Source organism: Thunnus albacares, chromosome 10, assembly GCF_914725855.1.
Source record: "Thunnus albacares chromosome 10, fThuAlb1.1, whole genome shotgun sequence".
NCBI lineage: Eukaryota > Metazoa > Chordata > Actinopteri > Scombriformes > Scombridae > Thunnus > Thunnus albacares.
In genome coordinates, this window is record NC_058115.1 from 17858113 (window position 1) to 17875719 (window position 17607).

Sequence of the window (17607 nt, forward strand, 5' to 3'; positions counted from 1 at the left end):
ATATTTTAGATTAATTTGGTTTAATTTGATCTGTAATGAACTGACTTCAATGTGCTTTGTCATGGTCAGCCATGACTTACACAATGTTTGTAGTGTTTTTTTTAAGATTCTTGTCTATTGTAAATAAAGACAGTTGAAAAGACATCAAGGGAAAACAAGTATTAGCAGCTAAATGTAGTGAAAATATTGCAGTAAAAGTAGTGGTTTGGTCCCTCTGAGTGATATACTATTAAATATGACATCATTAGATTATTAATACTGAAGCATCAGTGTGTAAGCAGCATGTTACTGTTGTAGCTGCTGGAGGTGGAGCTAGTTTGAACTACTTTATATACAGTTAGCTAGTTTAGTCCAGTGGTTCCCAATCTAGGGGTCAGGCCCCTCCAAAGAGTCACCACGTAAATATGAGGGGTCATGAGATGATTAAGTGAAGAAGAAGAGGAAAAAACAAAGTTGATACACAAATCTGTTTTCAGTTTTTGGACTTTTTCTCTATTATTGATTTTTGGTGAAATATTGGATCATTTGAATATTTATTGAAATGAAACCATGTGAGAAGTTTAGAGGGAAAAATCACTATTTTGGTGGAGCTGTTAACAACTCATAGACATCTGAAATGTGACCCAACTAGACACTGCTTTTTGTAAGACGTCAAAAGCCAAAAAGATTGGAAACCACTAGTTTCATCTTTAACAATGTATTTTAAAAGCTTGTTATATTATCCATTGTGTCAAAACTTAATCTGAAAAGTAACTAAAGCTGTCAAATAAATGGAGTTGGGTAGAAAGTACAATATTTACCTCTGAAATGGAGTGGAAATAAGTGCAGCACTTGAGTAAATGTACTTATTTATTCTCCACTACTGGTTAGTTGTCATCTGAAAGTCCCTGGGATTCCTACAACACCTGAACGCTTCATCTGTGCAGGTGGCTTAGGGCGTGGCCTCATCCTTGTGGACTGGGGTTCGTATGCGCATGCGTGAGTCAGAAAAGTGCGTTTTAGAATGATTACTGGCCAGCGGAGAGGCAGATTAAACGGCTCCACACAACTGTTGTTTTAATCCCCGGAGCGAGGAGATTTAGCAAAGAAAAAACACTGGCTTTAAACCCAGCAGCCATATTGTATGGAAAAACGACGGCAAGACTCCTCTTTTCAGAAAAAAGTCGTTTTCTCTGACACACCTCTGCCAAGACTTTTGGGGAGTTTAATTTTCTTTCTAACTGGCGGTGGGTTTCTGTCGGACAGCTAGCTTGCCAGCTGGCTGAGGAATTCAGAGATTGGGACTAGCTTTGAAAGCAATTTCGCGCAATATTGTGGTTATTTGTTTGGTTTAGAAGTCTTAAATTAACCGCCTGAAAGATGAAGGACCGATTGGAGCAACTTAAAGCGGTAAGTAGTGTCCAGGAAATATGAAAAAGTGTATTTTTTTTCTGTAATATCTCACTGTACACTTTGATGGTCCTCTGAAAAACCTTTCTGTTTGTAGAAATGAGAGGTAAAGACAAGCAAAAAACATTTTCTGAAGCCTTTAATCGAAATACTTGACGCATAATATACTAATCATTTGAAACACTTGTCCTATGTGATGACATAACTCAATATAGATGTAGTAACACTGGCGGTTGATTTGAAATTGAGATGTTGAGTAAAAGTGTCATTCAGACATCATTTTCAATTTCTATATATGCAGCCATCTTATATGGTGTGACAATCAAGTGTCAGAGTTGTAATAAATGTCATTAATTGAGTTGTATTCCAAGATGTCATTTTAATAGTCATTTAAAAGGTGTATATTTAAGTTGTTCCCCTGACTATCTATTATTGCTTCCTATAATATGATGTAGGCCTGTGTATATACAAATAGTGACCAGTGTACAGACAACAGATGAATCATTCTGTTTTCATGGTCGCTGATGAATAGTGTCCATTAATGATGAAACAGTCGATCATCTGAAAATCAAGCTGGAACAGTTTCGGTAATGGATCAATCGCTGACATAATTTATCAAGCAAAAATGTCAAATATTCTGTGGTTTTAGCCTCTCAAATGTGAGGATTTCTGCCTTTCTCTGTCACTGTGAGTTTGATATGTTTGGCTTTTGGATTGTTTTCCAGTCAAAAACAAGTCAAATCAAGTATTTTCAGAAAATTTTACAGACTAAGTGATTAATCAACAATCACGAAAATTAAAAAAAAACAAACAAAAACAGACTAATCAATAATGAAAATCTGTTGCAGCACTAGTTGTCAGTACTGCTAGAAACAAATATGGATATAGAGACATTTGGGGTAGATTGAACCTGGGTCCAAAAACCCAAATCCTCTATATTGTACTTTTCTATTTAGCCAAAACAGTCAGATTATCTTGTACATATGGTGGACAGCAGCAGCAGCAGAGTAATCATTAGCAACATAAACCTCAGTTTGATTCATATTTTCCCCTTTTCAACACTAAATACATTTGCTGTCCATGTGGGTGAGGCCTTGATCTTCTCGTAGCCCAAGTCGGGATGTGTTGCCATAGCTACCCCAAACTACTGGCCAAATATTTGCTGTGTTTAAAGTAGCTGAACTGCTGTATCCCCCTCAGGCATCTGTATCTCGCACAGCTGGCTTCTTTTCAGGGAAAGGAAGTACAAATACCAGGTGAAGTAGGCCTCTCGTTTGTCGGGAAGTTATCAGTATTATTCCGTCAGACCTGTCTGTTGTAATGGGTGTCTCCATCCTAACGGCTTTTTCCAGTCTTTCCTTCCCTCTTTCTTTATCTTCCTTCCATACCCACACTCAACCCATCATCTTTATTTTCCTCCTCATGTTTCCTCTCTAATGTTTTACTTGCTGGCTGTAATCTAGCCTATATATTGGTACGTGTGTGTGTGTGTGTGTGTGTGTTAGCAGGCATATGTTCATGTGGATGTGGGCTCATGTGATCACCAGACATATTTTTAGTCTTGGAGAATTTTGGGAAAGAGGTGCAACAGGAAATCCAGAACAGTAGCTTCACCTGGTGCTGTGGTTATATGTGCTGTTTGAATACACTGGCTTGCTCGGAGCATTTTAGACATAAATATCAACAGCAGAAGTGGATAATTATGCTTGCCATTTTCTATTACTATGAGCCAGACTGAATGAGGCCATTAATGTAACAGGAGTTCTCTATTTTCTGCTTTCTCTTCCATTTCCCTCGTAGTATTGTCAAAGTTTCTTTCAGTCAAAGCCATATCTTTTTCACCTCTGTGTTCAGTGTTTCCCCACAATGTACTGCAGGCCAGTTGGGCCACCTGTATTACTTTACTTCACCACATGGCTCAACATTAACACAATGAATGGACAGAATTGTAACGGCTCTAACGAGGCTTCTTCTACGTCACATGAGGATTTTAAATCCCTTGTCAGATTTTAGCATTCTATTAACACAACTGCCAATGGAGTAATTTGGATTTTGTCACTATGCTGCCATAAATCTGATCACATGTCCCTATCCTGACACTGTGATAGCTAGTAGCTCATTTGTTAAATATTCTAGGGCTGTAAATAACAATTATTGTTATTCTTGATTAATCGTTTGTCAGAAAAAGGCCTCTCACAACTTGCTTGTTTTGTCAGAGATATTCAGTTTACTATCACATAATACAGTTAAAAGGTAGCAAATCTTCGCAATTGACAAGCTGGAACTATTGAATGTTTAGCAGGAAATGATCCCAATGATTAATTAATCACCACAGTAGTTGCCAGTTAACTTTCTGTCAATCGATTAACTGTTTCAGCTTAAGGAAAGTCTACTTTAAATATTATTTTGACTCTGTTTTAGCCCAGTTTAGTCTTTTTCCGCCCTCATCTTTCTCAACTGTCCTCTTGTCTCAACCTCTAAGGACTGCTGGTGTTCAGTTGAATGTGTTATGTCCGGTGCTGTTTTATGGTCCTCAGAGACAAAGTCTGACTGTTTATCACCTCCCAGTTTCTTTAAGATGACGAAGTCACGGGAAAGATAAGAGAGCTGGACATGAATCAAGGCCCATGATCGGAGTAGAGCTTGCCAGATTGTGTGTACGTGGTTTCGTAAATGATAATAAAGACGTGGAGGTCACTTTAGGCTTATTGCGTGTGTGTATGTGAATGAAACAGTGTGTGAAGAAAGCCAGTCAGTTGAGGCCGAGGATCACCGTCTGCTTCACTGTACAACCTCTGTCTAGTCATTGCCTTGTTGAGGGGGGATTATGCAACATGACATGCGGTGCTTTGTATGCAGAACAAGCATAATTAAGTGTTTTGAATAAAAGAAAAAAAGCCTGAATTCAAGCTAACATTCCCATCATTCCTACATCGATGTGCGTGCCATTTTTTAATCTTGATGTCCAGTTGTCCAAATGTTACTCACTCTTTTGATGATTACACAATATTCGTGTATCTAAGCACAAGATTATAGCTTTTTGTAGATTTTGGTCCAAAATCTAATTTGCTGCGTCACTGTATCTTTGTGTCAGACACGTTTTTGCACAGTTGCTTAATTTAGTTTGTTCACAATTTATATATTTGTTATTCAGAAATGGTGATGGGAGGATGGGCGGTATTTTCCCACAGTCATTAGACAGTATTGCAGAAAATAGATAAAGCAAATCTATGTCTAAAAGTACAAACATTTGATAACTCACTGCTTTCTAAAAACTACAACCAATCACAAATAGTTAAACTGTGCAACTCCTAATATCTATGTAGAGACCAGAGACAAAAAGAGGTTCATGTGTTTTGAGTAACATTTTGATCCAAAATGTAGCGAATGTGTGTTTGGCTCAAGTCTCTGCTCATGTCTTCTGTCACAGAGAGGCGTCTCCATGTTTAGTCATAAGATGAGCAAGTGGGTTTAACAAGCAATCTTGTAAAAGTTTTAGATAAAGTCACTCCCTCTGACTATTTCTGTCAGTATCAAACTGTTTTCTTGCATCAAATTCTTGTGTGTGGCCTTTGACTGTTAAACCATTTGTTGCTCATGTGCCTTTCCCCTTATTCTGCTGAATGAGAGACACTGGAAGGAAGTGAACGCTCGCTCTTATCTCACAACTGCAGAAATGCTGTGTGAGTGAGCATAATGTGTGTGCGAGGGTGCTGTATTCAATGAATAATTTACTGAGAAATCCAAACGCAAGCAGTGTGGCAGAGTGTGTGTGTGCGTGTGCGTCCAGGGGAACTGTTGTTAGTACAGCAGCCTGAACCAAATAGTCAAGGCCTCATTTGCAATTCAAATTTTAGATGAGGGGTAGAAGGTTAAAGACTGTCCACCAACTCAACAGTTGAACACAAAGAACTAGTAAGTTCCTTGTCCAAAAGATTGTTGTGCCTTGTGTATACCAATTAGAAACCAAGAAACAGTGTACAGTAACTCTATTTGAAAGTTATTAAATAGCTATTGAAGTGCAGCTTGAATGAAATGTAATATTTAAATACTCATTTAGAAATAAAGGCTGAGTTAAAGGAGTACTGTGACTCACAGAGACCCTGGAGAAGTCTGCTGATATCGGAGTGCAGGGAAGTCAACAGGTTTGTTGCCTTGACACCTGACTTTCTCCAGGAAAAGTCAAGTGTGCAGACTTCAGACTCTCAGTCACTCATTGCAAAACAGAGACACAGACGCCTACTGTAAACACATTTGTCTGTAAAATGCAGTAATTGCAAGTAATTGAAAGGGAGGGAACAAAGGGAGTTTAATGTCCCTTCTCACCAGTGTTCAAATTACAGGGAAGCCTTAACTCCCCTTAAAGAGACCGGAGCTCACCTGTAGGCAACAAAATTTTGAGTTTGCAGTGGTCTCAAATAAATAAACATTAGCATTTCTTTTACTGCAATGTCCTGTCATCTGTAATTTTAAATACATGTGTGCAACTCTGCTTCATGGTCAGTGCGGCTGACTTTATCTTTTGTCAACAGAGTGTGTAATATGCCTAATCTGGACACGTGCAGGTGTTTTTAATGTGATTCATCCTGTATTATTTTGCATGTCTATGGGTAATTACTGTGTCGATTACTGATGATTTGGCCTCAGATCAGCGATTCTCAGTTTGGTCAGTGTTTGATCACACGTCAGCCGCAAAAACAAGATTTTCCGAGTAGAATGGATTTGGAAAACATGTCGTCCCATAGCTAATTTTCCACAACGTGATAAATAAAATTAAAAACAGACCCAAATTTTTCACTATGTAGTGAGTTCAACATTTATTTCTCCTTGTAACATGTGGTATTAGAAGTGGATAGCTTCATAAAGTCTCTCTCACTCCCTCCCCTCCTGAAGCTGTCCATGCCTCTAACAAGTCCCCCCCCCCCCCTCCCCGTAGGGGCTGGACAACATATTAGGAACACTTTTCAATATAATGCACTCCAGTACACCACCAGCACCACCCACTACAACCTCAGTAATAAACATAAAGTAGAGTTATCACCTTTCTGACAATGTCAACAAAAACTGAAAATATATCAGCTTCATAAATGTAGAATTTATGGTAGAGCTGTTGTATTAGATTGTATGAGAGTACACAGGTGTTCCTCCTGTATGTATCACCACCAAAACATTGATCTGACCAGGAAATAAACACAACTTTTAACTACCTTTGAACTTTAATTAAAAGCTCTGTGTCAGCTATATGGGCCTTTCAGCAATATGCTATAGTTTCTGTGGTTTTTGTTATAAGCCACGATGTAATTCAAACACTGTCTCCACCTAACACCGTCACAGCACAACGTCATGATGTCTGTTTACACTGTACTTTAGCTGTGGTTTCTTATAATCAATTGAAAGCAGGTTGAGTTCCTGGAGCCTGTCCCTTGTCCTTCAGCCTGTAAATATTCACCAGCAGTGTGGCCAATCCACTGTTCTACCTCGTGTTTACTGACTGTCCCTCGTGACATATTTATGACCTCAGCAGAGAAGGAGTTTCTGATAAAATTTATGGGGTGTAGGCTGATCAGGGTCAGAGAAATATTTGTGGCTGGTGTATCATGTTCAGCTGCTAACCAGGAGGCAATGTCATTAACATGGCAATCAGTGGTTGTTCATGATTTAAATGCGGTTTAGCAGCATTTCCACACTGATATTCAAAAATGTTAGCTGATGAAAAACTCAGATTTGTGAGACAGTCATAACAAAGTTGATCATTTCAAGGGTGGTTTTGTTTTTGAGATTTAGACCAAGGTGCGTACGAAATCTCAATACTTTTGTGATTTACAAACGGAAATGTTTATGGGTTGTCTGATCAGATCCTTAGTTTTGTTTACTTATACTTTTATCAGATATTTTGTGGTTTAAATGATCATTTTTCTATAATATGTTCTATAATTTTATAATATCTATAAGCAAAGTTCCTGTACAGATGCTTTCTGTTGAGACATAATTAAACGCTGATGCTTTTGATAATTTTGTCGAATTATACAAAATCCCCAAATAGCTATTGTAGGGAAACATGTTTGTATTCCTCAAGTTATAAAAAAAAGTATTCTTTTGGTATCAATACTGAAACTGAGGTTTTGTTAGCCAACTTAGTGAAGCATCGAAAGACACAAAAACCATCAAGCGCAAAACTGTCTGTCATGTTTTAGCCTCAGGTTAGTTTGTTCAACAGGACGTCTCTTTAACAACATTGAGTGTATTTATTCAGCTTATTTTTCTGGGTACAAAGCAGTAAATGGTTTACGCTACAACTGTTGAATTGTTATCTATTCTCTAAAGGCAAGTTAAGTTTGTTTGTATAGCACCAACAAGGTAGTTCAACATACTTTACGTAAAGAGTTAAAAGACATTACAAGATATAAAAGAAACGTATGGCTGTATGAAATTACATGTATAAACAGGAATTAAGAAGAGAAAAATGAAGTAGCAGATAAATTATAAATAGCTGCTATACAGGAACACAGAGGTGTTTACTTTGTGCTTAAGAGAAACATGAGAACCACGAGTACGAGTCTGATACAGTCTTTACTTTTATTCTGTTAGACGTGTGATCAAGATGATGACGATGTGGAGATCGCTGTGGACAACGCAGCCTTCATGGATGAGTTCTTCTGTCAGGTGAGAGGTGTAATCATTTTACTGTTTTGCTTGTATTTACAGTGGCGTACATCGTTCTTAAGTTTTGTCATTTGCTTACATTTGTGTGCGTATGTTTCAGATTGAGGACATCAGGAACAGTATTGATAAAATTGATGAGAATGTGGCTGAAGTCAAAAAGCTTTACTCGGTCATCCTGTCTGCTCCCACATCAGATCAGAGTGAGATATCTTTCCACCATTCAACTTTTCTTGTCGTCTTTTTATCTTCCTGTATAATGTTTGTTCTCTCTTCTATAAATGTATTCAACTATTTCAATATTAAGAATGTTTTCCTCCTCAATAATGTCTCTCTTTCATCAGCTATATTCACTTGCATTTTTTGTTCTATTAATTGAAGTAAATCTGACAGTTTTCACAAGACAATGAATCAATATGTTACGTCAAGTTTCCTTAAAGCAAGATTATAAATATGCCAATGAATGCAGGTTCACTGGTTTGAAAATTTCACAAAAAAGAAGTGATAGTTGTTGGTACATCAATCCTTTGCATCAAAATGTTACTTAACTTGTGAATTTGTGAACAACTTAACTTCTCACTGTTTATTGCCACATGTCTCTTCCTTCCCAGAAACACAAGATGACTTGGAGGCAATCACCAATGACATAAAGAAGATGGCCAACAATGCGAGAAACAAACTCAAGAGTGAGTGTACCTCCCCCTACCACACACACACACACACACACACACACACACCATGCCGTTCAGAATAATGGGGATGTATAACATGAAATGTAACTGTTGAATGACACAGTGATGTTTAAGTTGAATCATGATTTATTTTGCTGCTCAGCCATCGAGAGGAATCTGGAGTCAGAAGAGCAGGAGAGGGTGTCAGCTGACATGCGGATACGTAAATCACAGGTAAATGATGTCCATCTGAAGCTCTTGGACATACCAAAAATAAATGTGCGATTATTCATTATTCGTTAAATAAACGAGTGAGCACATTGCTCCTCTGCTCATTGAAAATGTTCCTGTTGTCTCCCAGCATGCAGTGCTGTCCAGGAAGTTTGTGGAGGTAATGACAAAGTATAATGAAGCCCAGGTGGACTTCAGGGAGAGGAGTAAAGGACGGATTCAGAGACAGCTAGAGATTAGTGAGTGATGCTCACATACAAGTCCACAAACTCATGTCATCATCTTGCGTTTTTTTTTTTTTTTTTCATGAACTTACACATGAACCCTTTTCTTTCCTCTCCAGCTGGAAAAGCAACGACAGATGACGAACTGGAGGAGATGTTGGAGAGCGGCAACGCTGCTGTGTTCACTGCGGGGGTAAGTCTGTGTGTGTTTGTGTGTGTGTGTGTGTGTGTCTGCAGCACCCTAACATCGCCCTTTGACTTGACACTGATCACCATGTGCTCAAAGTGAGAAAACCAAGACCTAGTAAAACTCAAAACATCATGTGGTTAAAGATTAGCTGTAATGGTGATTTTTGTATGTAGGACTCAAAGTCAGTTTTCTTTCTTGTGCCTTTTTGGGTCTTCCAACTTTAATCTGACATAATATCTAACAGTCAGAGCAGATTCTTAAAAAGTTTTAAAGTTGCATGAATGATAAATGAGGTAAATGAGCACCAGCGTGTCTCAGTTGATCAGACAACCACATTTGCACATTGCATTTAAGCTGGTGAGAAAACTTCTCTGTTAACACTTTTCTGAGAAGGGTGGTTGTTACCAGAATAGCTCCTGAAGAATTTCTTTCACAAGGACACACGACTCAAGTTGACATTCTTAGATTTGATAACGACTTATTTTCTCCAATGCCTTTCAGTCTTGTCCTGACATGACCAAACCTTGACATAAGCTTTAACAGTTAAGGAAATTTGTACTAATATATAATATTTTCCTTGGGTTGTAAACAGGTTTGGCAGAGAGCTACTTTTAACAATGACAGTATAAAAATATATATGCATCCTATCAGATTAGATAAATATTGCAATGAGGTTGTATGTCTTGCTTTATCGATTATAATGCTGGATCTAAATACTAATTTAAAGGTACACTCTGAATATATTAAACCAACAACACTTTTTAAACTCTGATCCATTGTTATTATATATAAATAGACTGCATAGATATATCACTTTTATTCAAAGCACTTTACAATTTGCCTCTCATTCACACACTCACACACATTCACTCACTGATGGCAGCGAGCTACCATGCAAGCTACTTGGCACAGTCGCCCTCTTATATAAAAACAGGTCTTGGTCAGTGAGCCAACACTGGTTGCCAGGTTTTATAAAAGGAACTGTCATTTCCTTATTAAAGCAGTAGTGTGACTTTCCAATGGGGGGATTTTATGTTTCTCTGTATAGCAATGAGATGCACTTAATTTCAGTTTCTGCTGTTTGTATTTGTTTGTTAGCTAGCTGCCTTTTCTGCCAAGATGCAAACTAAATCAGGCCATGACTTATCTCAGCTACAAGGATCAGAAGACAAGATGTTAGATAGGATCAAGTGACAGATGACAAATTGTCATTTAGACACCAAGACTCAGATGTGGTAAGACGTTTGTGCGTACATGTCTGTCTGTACTGAACAGTGAACCTCTCCTTTCTGCAGATTGTGGACTCTGGTATTTCCAAACAAGCCCTGAGTGAGATCGAAGCTCGACACAAAGACATCGTTCGTCTGGAAAGTAGCATCAAGGAGCTGCACGATATGTTTGTAGACATCGCCATGCTGGTGGAGAGCCAGGTACGCTCCTCTACATCCATCTGCTCATCATTTCATCCATCAATCAGTTAACGGAACCTCAACTACTTTAAAAACTTTTCATTCACTTAATCAATTGACTTTCCATTCCCCCTTAACTCTTTCCCTGACTGTATTCAACTCTTTTCTCCTGTTTACTTCACTTGCTACCTGTGTGGTGTTCTGACTGTCAATCTGCATCTGTCTTGTGTTTCCTCTTTTTCCAGCTCCATGCCTTTTTCATATCTCCTCTTCCTCTCCTCTGCCTCTGCCACCTCCATCTCATCACCCATCTTTGGATCAACATCAATGCATTGAGTACAATGTGTAAATAAAGCATCAGGGTAGACATCACAGCAGACTTCACACTAGAGTCAAACACATGTTGATCAGTCAGTCACTGTATGTATGTGCACACACTCAAGTATAACCGCATATTTCTTGCTGCTTGCATCATGCTTTCTGAGGGAAAGCCTCGTTTGAGGTAAGGGCACATTCCTGCTGTTTGTGTTGTGTGATTTCCCAGGAAACTCTTTTCATGCTATTTTCAGTATTTTTTTTGAAGAGATTTGTTCTAAAATGATTTAATGTTCAGCATTAATATAAATGCTACTGTCATTAAAGTTAAGGGCACATGAAAGAAAAGCTTCTTTTGGAGTCATTGAAGATTAAGACCTTCAGATAGGATTTCTGTATCAGAATATATTTTGTTTTTGAATGAAATCTGTCAAATATGACTTTGTATTGCTTGTTCTGTGTTGCACTGTATCTTACTGATTTGTTGTGTGTTTTTCAGGGTGACATAATAGACAACATAGAGCAGAATGTATCCAAATCAGTGGACCACATAATAGCTGCTAAGGAACAGACCAAAAAAGCTGTAAGGTACCAGACCAAAGCACGCAAGGTAATGTACTTTAGCCACTTGCCACATCAGTTTGCATGTGACCTCTTCCTGTTTTTTTTTCCTGCTTATTTCTTATTTTCTAGATACAATAAGACTTTTTTCACAGTTTGACACATTGAAACCACGCAGTGTGCCTACAGATCACACTCCCTTGCCCTATACACACACTTACAATCATGCACAGCTGTTACATTCTGTGTGCTTCGTCTTTCTGTCTCTCCCTCTTGTTTTATATGTTTACTTTTGTTGCTTTCCGTCACCTCTGACACCGCGCACCACATTAGGGCGGAATGATTGACAGGATTGAGAGCAACATGGACCAATCGGTGGGCTTTGTGGAGCGGGCCGTAGCAGACACTAAGAAAGCTGCCAAGTTTCAGCAAGAGGCTCGACGTGTGAGTGACTACAGTCAAGAATAGCAGTGCGGTTTCCCAAAAGCATGAAAATAGTTTACAGTAGAGCTGCGATGAACCTGAATTATGGATATATTACATGAAGTGGATACTGGACTGAAAGATGGCGCCTATTCAGTTGAATGAAAACAGCTTCTGCGTTGTACATCCCACTGAATGTGCGCAGTAGTGTTTCCCTGTGAGTTCCTGCTCAGCCCATAGACTTTACTTTAGGATAACGTGAATTTTTAAATTGCTTTTCAAGGCTCTAGGAAGGTTTTACAAATATAAAACCTTCATGGATTAAAAATTCATAATACAAAGAGTAATAATTGACATTATTTTCAGTTTGAGGTATCCTGTCAACAGTTTTACAGACGTCTCTTTTATAATGGTTTATGAGGAAAATGCTTTTTGGGCTGCAGTTTTTCTTTTTTTTTTTTTTTTTTTTGCTGCAATACCTCAGGAAATACCACTAGGAAAAAATGGCAGCAAGGCTAAGTAGCAGCGCTGTATCGGCTCTCTTAATATATCCATGCCCTGAATCAGTGGCATTCAAATTTAAATGGTTTGATAGTATTTTTGCAGTTTCTGGTCTGAACACCAAGTTAGCACATGAAAAGTGTCAACGACTGGAATTCCTCTTAAACACAAAGATGCTTTTGGGAAACCTGCCTGACAACATGAAGACCTCCTCCAGCATCAAGACCCTGATCTTCACTTGATCCTTACCTGTTGTGACCCTCGAGCCTTCTGCCTCCTCTGTTCCTGAACCTCCACCCTGTGACCTGTGGATCCCTGTGCTTAGAAAAACCACTGTGACACCCCCCCCCCAACACCAAGAACCAGAACATAGACCACCCCATTCCACCTGCTTACACAAACACACACACACTCACAGCTGCAACACTCTACTCTTTCCTCTCTCTCTCTCTCTGTCTGTGCTGTTCAGTTTTAACCTCAACTTTGTCTTTGTTTACAGTTGGCATATGTCTGCTGCATTATTCTTTGGTTTTAGCTGTGTTTGAAGATATTGCTTATTTATTTCAGGCTAGTACAGCATGTGTGTGAAAATAAAGCCTGTATTGACATTTTTACATAAAGTAAACATCATCGTAAACACTGTTGTGCCAAGAGGAAACTAGTTTATCTGACTGAAGCAACATTGATGCAAGATTAAGTTTATGTGGTTACGAAGCTACAAAGAGAATTCTTGTTATTTGATATGTCTGTTCCCTTCATATAAAACTAGTACACATAGTTTATAACACACAGTAGAACATACCATAATCATTGCACATAAACATAAATTAAAACAGACATAGAAGATACACTTATTGTTGTTTCCCCACTGAGAATGGTCCTGATGGCGCTGTTTGGTTGTTCCCAACAGAAAGTGGTGATAATAGTGGTGGTTGTGGTGATCTTGCTGGCACTGCTAGCTCTCATAATCGGTTTGTCAGTTGGATTGAAGCAAAGCTGATGAGCTATTTAAGTAAGAGGAGAGCTAAGGGTGAGTAACTCCGGAGCAAATAACCTCTGTGCTGCCACAATGGGTGTGAGTATGAGGCTTGCTGTTGGAAAAGGGTTTGCACGCTCTTCTGTTAAGGCTCTGTGTGTGTGTGTGTGTGTGTGTGTGTGTGTGTGTGTGTGTGTGTGTGTGTGTGTGTGTGTATTCTCTCCCCGCAGAGGGCTTATATGAGGTGTGTTTGTGTGTATTTGAAGTTCCTGGGTGTGTGTTTTTTCTCCTCTCCTGCAACACTTGCCTCTGGTTAACTGCTGAGCAAACAAAGCAGTGCTAGTGGTGCGCTAGTTTCACAGTTGGAGGTGGTGTTTGGTCTGTGGGCTCATTTCAATGCTCACCTCCCCTGTCATTAACACTGCTCTCCCTTTGTCTCTCTCTATCTCCCTCTCTGTAGAAGATGATCATTATTGGTGCAGTCTGTGCTGTGGCTGTTCTCATCATCCTCACCATCATCCTCACCCAGACACTATAGCAGGACCTCAGTCTTACGAGCATTATGTTTATTCATCTGTACTCCGTCCCTCCCTCCATCTACCTGCAAACCAAAGAAAAGACTGATAATGATCACTCCGTATGGATGTAATAACATCTCACCCACAGATGTACATCTCATCGTTAAGCTAGTAGATAAACGGTGTGAAAAAAGAGGCTCCAGGGGACTCTTTATAAAATCATTTCTGACCCGTGTATACCAATCCAAACCATCCTTCCTGGTCTGCCTGGAGCTGTTTGACTCCATCAGGCGGCTTTGGACAGTTTGAGGATGCTCTGCTGCAAATGAGGAAATGAGACTGAGGCTGATGTGAGGTACAATACCTATTGTATCTCTTGAGGAAGGGAAAAGGGAATTGAAAAAATATCATAAATGTCACTCAACATTTAATTGTTAAACATTCAGTGCCAAAGAAACAACCTGTGTTTGTCATCTGAAATTTGTTTTAACGCCCAACCCTCACTATAAGCACATCACCTCCCTTATCTTTACTTCTTGCCTTTATGAGCCTTGACACATTTTGTGAAAAGCTAGCTATGTTCACTGTACTGGGATTTTGTCGGTTTTTGGGGAGCTCCAGCACTTTGACATTTAGATTATGTCTTCTTCCTTGGATTAAGCTCAGATGATCATGTAAATAATAGAGCTGTTATTTTGTGTGTTGTCAATATCTAAGCATGATTATGGCTCGGTTCTTTAGCTGAAAAGAGGAGCTGCGTGTTCAGCTATGATTCTTTTGTGTAGAGAGTGATTTTTAAATGTGAAAGATGCTGCTTATGGAAACACATTTCATGAACAGGTGGAGCTAAAATAATCAAACAAGCCACAAAAAAAGACAGGATAGGGAGATAAACATGCATACTTTTCTTGAAGACTTTGTCGATACACTGCAACAACAGGAAGACGGATCCAAAAAAATCTTCTTACAATGTTAGCCATGATAATGCTTATGTTATGTACTGTCAAAATACTGTAAAATAACAATGTTTCAATACCAAAGGATATAAAGAGACACAGGTAGTAACACTAGTGACTGAACGTGTTCTCCACAGGTGCCAGAACAGACTTTGTATTTATTATATTTTTTTGATCAGATGTTGCTAATAAAGTTGCACATATGGGATGCAGTACACACTCCGACCTACAGTAGCTCTAACCTGGCTGCAATTCCTTATGTACATATTTCAGGTTCCATATTTTCTTTACTATAAACACAGTTTACAGTTTATTAGATACATGTAGCTAAAACTAATGCAGCCCTTGCTAATAATCCTACCTTAATGAACGGTATAATGTGTAGTTTTTGTTCAAATTTCATTTAATTTATGGTGAAAGGTGTTTCTAATACTTTGTTTAAACCATTTATATCAATAAGGCTAGACAAGTAATTACAAACACCTTTTAGTGTAGCACAATACACTTCTACAGCCTCCAAAATGACTATAAAGTTGAATCAACACCTTTCTAGAATAAAACGAACATTATAACCTTCATGGCGGTTGGATTTATTGCAGGGCAGCTGCATTAGTTTTAGTTAGATGCACCCAATAAGCTTAATTCTGAGTGGTCACCATCATTTCATTACTGTAGGTGTTTTTTGGGAGTGGGAATGTCTCAAGCTGACAGTGTAATCACTGAAACACACTGTACCGGTAGTCACTCTGGTTTTAATAAGGTCATTAAACCAGGTGACGATAACCCTTGAACAGTAGCTGAGATACTGTTTCCACTAGTCATCATAAAGAGAAGAGCCTACATGAACCCTCATAATCTAGATTTTGATCATATATATGAGTAGTGTCTAGAGCAAAGGCCTAACTGAAAAATGCACCGTGCTTTATGGAGCCACCATCAATGAAAGAAGTCTTTGTTTTTGTTCGACTGGAGCCTGAACGGTGCCTTTAATTCTGATTGTGGAGGGAGCACTTGAAAGTGAGAGGCCTCTTGACTTAGCAGTCTGCTCTTTTGGCTTCTGTCCACAACTGTTCAAGTCTGATGCCACTTTTCAATTTCTTTTCCTTCACACCACTTTAGCCATCAGCACAGGCTGTAATGAGAGAGAGACAGAGGAGGAAACTAAAACTGTTGTAGACTGTTTTTAAATTGACGTGCAAATGATTTTAATGGAAATTAAAGATTTTATGTTTTTTAATTTCTGGTTGTAGTGTTTTCTTGCAATGTTTTTTTTTTTTTTTTTTTTTTTTTTAGCATGTTTGACCTGCTGACCTTTGTTAGTTTTTTTTTTTTTTAATGGGATGAAAGCTGTTGTCAGCAGATGATCTTTGCACTAACGAAGACTGTTGATACAGCATTTTAACCACTGTGTTTACAAGACTGTCAAAGAGGAGGTAAGTTATATGTTTTCACCTTTTCTTCCTCTTCACACACACACACACACACACACACAAACCTCTCCGAGCCTTGGTTCTCCTTTTGCTCAACCATTTCCTCAAACCGGTGTCCATAAATGTAAACAATTATCTTGTGTTTGGCTGCATTGTGTTCAGACTGCTCTCATTCTGTTTTACTCTTGATTAAATCCACAGAAAAAGATGATGATTACATTGTGCTGTGCCATCATTGGGATCGTTGGGTTCTCCTATCTCTACAGCTTCTTCTCATAAAAGCTTTTACAGAAGGTAAAACACCTTGATCGGCGTTCAACATTATGTATTTTGTTCTTGCACCTTAAATGTTAAAATAATATATATATATATTTTGTCTTTGTGTGGTGTTTCCAGTAAAGAGGATTTCTCCAAGAAAAAGATATTCTTGAGGTGCTCCACCTATTTCCACCCTGACTTATTTGAATCTATTTTAAAACTCGTAAAGTAAAAAAAAAAAAAAAAAAAGGTGATCCTTATCTGGTCCTGTGCACTTCCCCTTCTATTTATTATTTGAATTAAATTAATTTTCTTGCTGTATGAAGTGTTTGATAACGTGTAATAAATGTCTAGATTCTTCTCAGTCTGCCAGCTCACAACCAGGTGGCTCCTCATGGACTTTTAATCATTTTTGGACCACTATACCGCCTCCTGGTGGTGCATTGAGGGAACAATCATATTTAGTGAAATTGTAAGAATCAGGAAATTATTAAACATTTAGTAAGATGTTGAAGATGTTTTTTTTTGTGCTGTCTAGGCTTTAAAAGTCCATTTATGCACTTACAAACAGCTGTGCTCTGGTAATAAAAATCTCCATTTAAGTAGTATTTTCTGACTTGTTTGTTGTCACAAATGTATTAAACTGTGTGATTTTGTTGTGTGTGATCTGTCTGTATGCGTCTGTGCTGCTGAAATGCTTGTAATGATGGTCTTTTCTGCAACAGAAGCTCACTGGCTGTGTGTCAACCCAGTAAAGCTTGTTATGTAATAAATGATTTCTGTGCGTTGTACCAAGTGTTGGTGTGTGCTTCGTTTCTTGGACGTGGTTCAGCTTCTCACTGGATGCCTACAACCCTACAATTACCGCAACTTGTGACTCTCTGAGCATAAAATG

At 38.5% G+C, this 17607-nt stretch overlaps 1 protein-coding gene across 5 annotated transcripts; it reads left to right on the forward strand.

The window, feature by feature from the left end:
* The first annotated feature begins 972 nt into the window (after positions 1-972).
* On the forward strand, positions 973-17508 carry stx3a (syntaxin 3A). 5 transcript variants are annotated; one of them, XM_044364124.1, is made up of 12 exons: positions 973-1389; positions 7978-8052; positions 8153-8252; positions 8661-8735; positions 8884-8954; positions 9082-9190; positions 9295-9368; positions 10661-10795; positions 11589-11699; positions 11984-12094; positions 16656-16748; positions 16851-17508. In XM_044364124.1, exons 1-11 carry the CDS (start codon positions 1360-1362, stop codon positions 16731-16733), a joined length of 969 nt encoding a protein of 322 aa, XP_044220059.1. In that variant the 5' UTR covers positions 973-1359; the 3' UTR covers positions 16734-16748; positions 16851-17508. The 5 variants fall into 5 exon arrangements, 4 of the variants coding, with proteins under 4 accessions (XP_044220059.1, XP_044220058.1, XP_044220056.1 ...); XM_044364123.1 differs by lacking the exon at positions 11589-11699; XM_044364121.1 differs by lacking the exons at positions 11984-12094; positions 16656-16748; positions 16851-17508 and adding exons at positions 13485-13604; positions 14011-16261 and having other exon boundaries at positions 976-1389.
* Positions 17509-17607: the final 99 nt, after the last annotated feature.